The following is an 8007-nucleotide window of genomic DNA, read 5'->3' as shown; positions in this document are numbered from 1 at the left end:
GTATCTCTACATAGTTATAATTGGTTCACTGGAAACCTTAACCCTATATTAGCCCTGTCAAATAGACCTTATGCAAAATTTTCAATCCATATTATTTAAATATATCTATTTTCTATTTATTTATCTATATTATATTAAAAGCATTAAGATTATTATAGAATGTTGATTGAAATTTTTGTCCTTCATTAAAAGATTTTATAATTATAATAGATAAAACTGTCAAATACTATTTTTATTAATTTAGTAATGAATTTAACTAATATACACATCAATGACGCAAACATTTTTTACACATGTTAGAATGCTTTGAGCATATTACAGCTAGAGTTGTCAATATGGGGCGGCCCAACACATCTGGGCTAGCCCATGCAGGCTTTGAAATTTTACGGATCAGATCGAACTGACCTAGATAGCTTTAAAGATTTATTTTTCTTTTTCACTCTTTAAAACCCGGATTTTTGTGATGAAGAATCAGAAACAACAGAAAAGAATGTTGGCTCGACGTTTAACTGATCAATCATCCACACCCAATGGTACTATTGCCGATATTCAAAACCTTTAAGCATTTGTTAATATCATAATACAACTTTTCCAAAACTTTATACATGGAAATTCATATGCAATATGACTACAATCCTTTCAGACATTTTACATTGGCATAACAGATCTTGTTTATGGTTATTTCTACTTATCCTTAGCAAATACAATATTTCTTTCAAGACGATAAAGACGACAATAATAAAAACTAGCATCCTAATCTTTCATAAAATCCATAACTCTTTCAATTGGAGCAGATTGTTTTTTTGCCCGATAGCATGGAATCAGGTCTAGCTATTGTGCCTTATCGTTTCTGAAGGATGAAGACAATCAATCCCACAGAATATGGAGATTTGGGGAAAGTCACATGCTTGGGCGCATATATTTTTGTTTCAACTGCTAATTTTTTTAACAAAAGTCAGCAGAAGGATGTTTATCGCAAAGTTTGGGATAGTTAAAGGATGTTTTTTGCTCACAGTTATAACATAAGGATCAAGGTGCGGAGCTACTAGGAGTGAGGGGTTCACCTGAACCCCATTAATCGAAAAATTACATCGTATAAAGGAGGTTAAATTTGAATGTTATGAATATATATAGTTTAAAGAACCCCCTTAATTAGAAAAAAAGTAGCTCAGCGATTAAGGGGGTTCATTTGATACTCGAAGTTGCTGGTTCAATTCTTGCTTAACCCTTTTTTGTAGCTTTTAAAATTTTCTTACTCGCTTTTCTATTTAATTAATTAATATGCATTTGAGATTTGAATATATTATTGAGCTTGAGCCTTATGAGCAATTGGAGCTGAATAGATATAAAGGAAAATTACTTAATTGAGTGCTTTTAAAAAAATAATTACTGATTTTAGCGATATTTTTTTATTTATTACAATTTATAGCAATACATAGTAATATTATGATAACTCTACACTTGTATTAAAAATGAATTATGCATACAATATAAATGTATTATAAGTGTTTTAAAATATATATTATATTTGTGTAGTAAGAAATTGACATAATGTATTATAAATCTATTAAAATATGTGATAAATGTATTATTTATCTATAAAACTTGTATTATATATGTTTTATAAATAGTTTTCTGCAATATGTATTAAAACTGTATTATAAATGTATTATAAGTGTTCAGTGAAACATTTTTTTTATTGCTATAGATGGTAAATATTTTCTTAATATTGTATATTTATGTAAGTTTCCCAGATATAAATTAGTTAGCATATTTAATTAATTTGTGTGTATTTATTATTTATTTAATAGTTAATTATTTTTATTTTTCCTTAAGTTTAAAAAATTTTATACAGATTTTTTTATGTAATTGGAATAAAAAATATTCCAATTATCTCTTTTTCATGCTCGCATACTAGTTTAAAGCCTTAGCTAAATTTCTATAATTTCTAACTGATTTTCAATATTAACACATTTTTCAACCAAAAAAAAAGAAATAACACAATATACATATATAATTTTTTTAACTCTTACATATTATTTATGGAGTTACATAGTGCATTTTTTTTTGGAATCCCAGGATAACCCGTAACTGCTACAATCTCTGTCACAGTCTCTGCCCTTCGGGTGAGCACTCTATGCGCATTGGGTAAAACCTCTCATTGTGTAATAGCCTGCAAACCACACAGAAAATGTAAACCATACTCATAAGGGTATATTTTTATCATTCTATATTAATATATTGATGTTGTTCAATATCTTTAATTATTATTGTTGTTGTTGCTGTTGTTGTTGTTGTTGTATTATTCAATACTTACACTTTTTTTAGAAACATATATTTTTTTCCTTGGGGTATTTATTTGAAAGAAAAAATAGAATTTTTTTTAAAAAGTAGGACACTGTACACAATATTTTTCTTAAAAAACACGCCGTGTAGAGAAAAAATGAAAAGAAACAAGGCGGGTTAATATTTAGTGGACGTTTACTTTGATTTTCATTTCTTTACTTCTTTATATGTTGAACTCCTGAATTGAAATTCTGTATCCGTCACTGATAAAGATGTATCCTAAGTTTGGGTTATACTTCAAGGATGATTTTAGCCCAAAACTTTAGGTGGAGGACAAAAAGATTTGCTCCTTTCTCTATATCTATATTTATATCTATATCTATGCAACTAAATAGTTATTTCTCATGCTTTCAAAACCATCCATCTTACTTACTCAGAATGTGTGAATATTTTATCAAAATCTTGCTTCTAGCTTTGATCACCTCTAATATAAATAGAAATGAAGTATTAACAAAACTAGCCTTTTATCTCAAGCTGAACTAGTAGTATCAAAAATAAAATGGAATGCAAATATAGCAGTATAACTTGCCACTGTTCTAGTTTACCCTTTGCAAATTAAATAATGAAACTTTCATTCAGGAAAGTCTTTGGAAAAATAGTACCGAACAAGCTCTTTGATTCAATCCAATCTTCAGCATATTCAAAGAGAAAAGACCCAAAATAGTCCTTTATTTTTGGCTTTAGATTCAAAGTCATCCCTTTTTTTTATATGGTACACTAATAGTCCTTTAAGTCATAGTTCAAGTCTGAGACCACTACGACTCTGGAGTAAAAGTTATTGTTTCACTAAGTGGAGGTTCAATGCAGATCACACCTTCATTATGTATAGTAATCTTCCTTCAGCTGATAAACTCTCTTATAGAATATTAAAATGAGTTGGGGATAATTGAAGAGAGCAACATCACAACTTAAAATTGTTGGTGAAATTACAAGATTACAAATTACAATTGAAAAATAAAATGAAGAAATTAACTTCACTTCTTGGCTGAGGCGCGGATATCTCGCTTTCTTTAAGGAGATTCAAGCCCACTGCAGTAAATCATTTCACTGGTCCAGCAGTAGTCCTCTTGACTTGTCCCCTCCAGGATACAACAGTCTTATCACAAAAATGTAACTCAACAAACTCTAGACAAGAGTTGAGTTTAAAACTCTTCACAAAGAATACCTCCCTTCAACTAATAAGACTCTATATTTTATATAAACTTAACTCTCTCAATTTTTTTTTCTTATCTTACATTTCAAAACAAAGAAGACCTCTCTATTTATAGGAGAAAAAATCATACAAAGATGAAAAAATAATAGAATGCCATCATTATCATCATTTAGTGTACCATTATGATTTAGTGCACCATTATGATTTAGTGCACCACTTATTAGTGATAATTAGATTAAAAATACATAATAATATGATTTAGTGTACCACTTATTAGTGATAATTAGATTAAAAATACATAATGGAATGATTTAGTCTTGCACTAAATAAAGATGATAATGAAAGACATTTTTATGCACTAAAGAAAGAATAATAAAGATGACATTAAATGTCATCAATGGACAATTGCTAAAATTACAATTTAATAAAATGTTAAAATGCTCACACTAACATTTTGTTATATTATGCAGTGATGGAGTTTTTAAAACATGATTTGCGAAGGCTTTTGAATGAGAAATAGTTGAGTTTTGAGGAGTCCCATAACTACCATTTTGAGTATGAAAGAGTTGAAAAATTATATATGTTCTTTTAAAATATATATTTGAGAATGAGTTGAGTTTGAGAAGTCTTAAATTTTATTATTTTGAACATGAGTATTTTGAGTATAAATGATTGTTTGAGATGGAATTTTGGAAAGGTATGAATGAGTTTGAGAAGTCTCTTAATTATCATTTTGAGCATGAGTTTGAGAAATCTCTTAATTATTATTTTGAGCATGAGTTTGGGAAGTCTCTTAATTATTATTTTGAGCATGAGTTTGAGAAGTCTCTCAATTATTATTTTGAGCATGAGTATTTTGAGTATAAACAAGTTGAACATTATTACATTAAAACATCTATTTTGAGATTATATCTAATGAGACTGAATGATGATGTTAATAATTGATGAAGAGGTGATGATGATGATGATGTTTTGAGTTGAGTTCAATGAGAGTTCAATGAAACTAAATGAGTTTATTTGATCATAATGATTGATCTAAGCTAAGTCTAAAAGAGACTAAATGAAAATTTTGAGTATTTTACTCGCTTGATGTATATGAACATAATAAAGTATTTTGGGAGGAGTATTGAGCACCAATATGGGGTGATCCCATAAACTACATTGTCAACGTAGGATGGAGGGTTAAACCTCTTAAGTCCCAAAACGATGGGCTTTTATTGATTGTGGATCTAGATATGTATGTCATTTACCATGACAAGGTATTGGATGGATGTGGCAAAGACATCACTTTTTTGTATCATCACTAGCTAATAAGTGATGGTTGTCGATTAGAGAAACTCTCCAAAAAATAAAATATTATATTTTTATATAATTAATTACATTTACTTATTCATATCTTTTAAAAGCATTCTTTTACACATATTGCATGCTATATTGAATTGAGCATTTTCAAAGTTGAGGTCATTGAGTTGAGTTGAATATTTTCAAAATTGAGTCCATTGAGTTGAGTTGAATATTTTCAAAGTTAAGTTCATTGAGTTGAGTTGAATATTTTCAAAGTTGAGTCATTGAGTTGAGTTGAGTATTTTCAAAGTTAAGTTCATTCAGTTAAGTTGAATATTTTCAAAGTTGAGTTATTGAGTTGAGTTCAGTTGAGTATTTTCAAAGTTGAGTCCATTGAGTTGAGTTGAGTATTTTCAGAGCTGTCTTTCCTTTCAGCTACTTTATATACTAGTACATTCCATGTATTGAAGCATTTTGGCCTGCATCATTTTACGAATGTGAGACCTCTTTGCTTTCGGAAGAATTATATTTATTTCATTAATCGCTTTGAGTAGTTCTATTTGAGGTAGCCGTGAGAGGCTTCATAGACATAGATTGAGTAAATTGGCGTTGAGGTTTCTTTTGAGTCTCTTTTGTGAAAACTATAACTTATGGGATTGAGTTGACTTTTAATATTGTTTATTGGAAATTATTTCTTCATTGAGTATTGATTGGTTATCCCACTTGAAAGTTTCTTTATTATTGAATTGAGTCTTCCGCTGATGATTGAATGAGTGATCAGACCAAATGGTTCGCTTGGAGCCAACAATATCTTCTGAGTGTCGGTTACTTCTAGGGTACTCTCTCGAGGAGTGACAATAGATGTCCCAGGCTAATAATCTACTAAGAATAAAGGAGGGGAGTGTCATATCAATCAAAGATCCTACTCTTCTCACAAACGGGAGAAAAAAATATCATTTTTTCTGATTTTTCATTTTATTTTAAGGCTCCACCCTATAAATTTGTATTAGGAAAAAGGTCCAAAATTGCCCTTGTATTTTGCAAAAAGGTTTGATTTTTCCCTCTATTTAAGTTTAGGTCAATTGTGCTCCCACTGTTAACTATTGGAAGCGGAAGACATCGAAGAGGGTGAAGATGTAGGAGTCTTTGGGAGGCCATTTCTGATAGAAATCGTTTTAGAGATCAATGGTTTCATGTTTGGCAATAATCTCATTATACTGTTATAATGAGATTATATATAACTAAAAGGTAAATATGCTAAGATAGTGCAGAGTACCGAGCCTTGGTTTATTTTATCGAGAATAGTCAAAATTGTACCTATCCTATTCATTATGTTTTACTTTTACGCTCTTCAAAACACATAATACATAAGTATACTCTTTAACTTGAATTTAGCTGACAATTATACTCTCAAATGTTGGGTGTGCAAATTAATCACTTAAACTTTTATAAAGTATAAGTAGACACACACATTCTATATGACAATTCACATGAGACACACTCAAACTGATTTGAATTATGCCATGTAGAACACACATATTTACTTATTCAATATTATACAAGTTTAAGTGCCTACATATGTACATTTAAAATTGGAGGCATAAATGTAGCTGAAACAAAATTAAAAAACACATTTATATTTTATGACTTTCCAAAACTAAAATGCTTTTTTTATGTCATTATCTTCTTACCAAACCAACTACTCTCTTCTATCTACTGGTCCTTCAACACCCAACCTATTATTTTCTAGCCTTAAATTACCCTTCTCTACCTAATGAAAAAATCCGTGAATCACTACATAATTTTGTGACACCATATATAATTGGTTCATATGGAACCCTATACTAGCCCTACCAAATAGAATCGATGCTGAATTTTCAATACCTTTTGTTTTTTAATTTGGGTATAAATTAATAGTCATACCTTTCGGGTTCTTGGAAAAAAATCATATCAAATCCAAAGAAAACAAAACTTTGCTATAATAATGAGGATGTGGTGGTTCATAACAACTTTAGTCATTACTTCTTTCTTTTCTAATTTCCCTGTTTATGCTTATGATAACAACCCTCTACAGAACATATGTGTTGCTGCTGTTAATTCTACAGGTAAATCTTCGAATCAGGCATAGTTTACAATATACGTTGTATAATCTGAATAATATGCTTAACTTAATTTTATTTCGCCTGTGCAGTTTTCGTGAATGGAAAGACTTGCAAAGACCCAAAGTTTGCAACAGCAAATGATTTCTTTGCTTCAGGTCTTAATGTTAGTGGAATTGCAGCGCCCGGGTCTGGTGCTGCTGCAAAGTTTTTGGATGTAAGCATGATACCTGGACTTAACACTCTTGGTATTTCTATTGGTCGTATTGACTTGGAACCTCAACGTCTTGTTCCATTTCACACGCACCCTCGAGCAACTGAGCTGATAACTGTCCTGAAGGGTACTCTATACGTAGGATTTCTTGTCCCTGATCCTGAAAACTTCTTGAAGAGTCGTCTCTTCTCAAAAATCTTGAATCCCGGCGATGTGTTTGTGTTCCCAATTGGTCTTATTCACTTCCAGTATAATGTGGGACTCAAACAAGCTACTTTTCTCGCTGCTTTCAACAGTCAAAATCCTGGATTTGTCTTTATTCCTAATTCCATCTTTGCTTCAAATCCACCCATTCAGGACGACGTTCTTGCCCAAGGCTTCCAACTTAGTAAGACACAGATTACAGAACTTCAAAAGAAATTCTCCTAGGCTATATTATGTGTCATTAAGAATATGATTCTTGTGTTTTCTGAAAGCTGTTTGCAGCTCACTAGCTGAGCACCAGCGTCTTATGAAAGCATTGGAATAATACTTTACTCAATTAGTCCTAATAAATCAAGTGACAATGTATGTTACTATAATCTTTCTTTGCAATAAATACTAATGAATAAGCACTATGTTGGCCATGCATCTTGTGTAATCTGAGAGTGGAATTGACATGCTTAATAGCTATATATAATTTCTGAAATAAATCAACAACTTGAATAAGTGATGCACATGTGTTAAAGAGTCCTTACAAATTCACCTGGATCCAAACTGGTACCCCTCTTTGAAACTGAGTTCATCAACCACGACAACACAATAGCATTCACCCTTTCCCATTGTCCCCACAGTTCTTCAACATACATCTCCTTTCTGCATGTTCCATCCACTAATCCTAGCTTATTTCTCCCTAACAAGGCAAGTTTAAT

The 8007-nt window shown here is 30.8% G+C and overlaps 1 protein-coding gene across 1 annotated transcript; it reads left to right on the top strand.

The window, feature by feature from the left end:
• The first annotated feature begins 6713 nt into the window (after positions 1-6713).
• LOC129884875 (putative germin-like protein 2-1) lies at positions 6714-7726 on the top strand. The gene is made up of 2 exons (XM_055959148.1): positions 6714-6888; positions 6975-7726. Exons 1-2 carry the CDS (start codon positions 6768-6770, stop codon positions 7523-7525), a joined length of 672 nt encoding a protein of 223 aa, XP_055815123.1. The 5' UTR covers positions 6714-6767; the 3' UTR covers positions 7526-7726.
• The last annotated feature ends 281 nt before the right edge of the window (positions 7727-8007 follow it).

The sequence above is a fragment of the Solanum dulcamara genome, chromosome 4 (genome assembly GCF_947179165.1).
Source record: "Solanum dulcamara chromosome 4, daSolDulc1.2, whole genome shotgun sequence".
In the NCBI taxonomy this organism is placed as follows: Eukaryota; Viridiplantae; Streptophyta; class Magnoliopsida; order Solanales; family Solanaceae; genus Solanum; species Solanum dulcamara.
This window is presented reverse-complemented; position numbering and strand designations above follow the sequence as displayed.

Coding starts and splice junctions, on each gene's coding strand:
- LOC129884875 (XM_055959148.1), top strand. CDS start 6,768: ATGAGGATGTGGTGGTTCATAACAACTTTAGTCATTACTTCTTTCTTT. Junction 6,889..6,974: donor TGCTGCTGTTAATTCTACAG/GTAAATCTTCGA, acceptor TCGCCTGTGCAG/TTTTCGTGAATGGAAAGACT.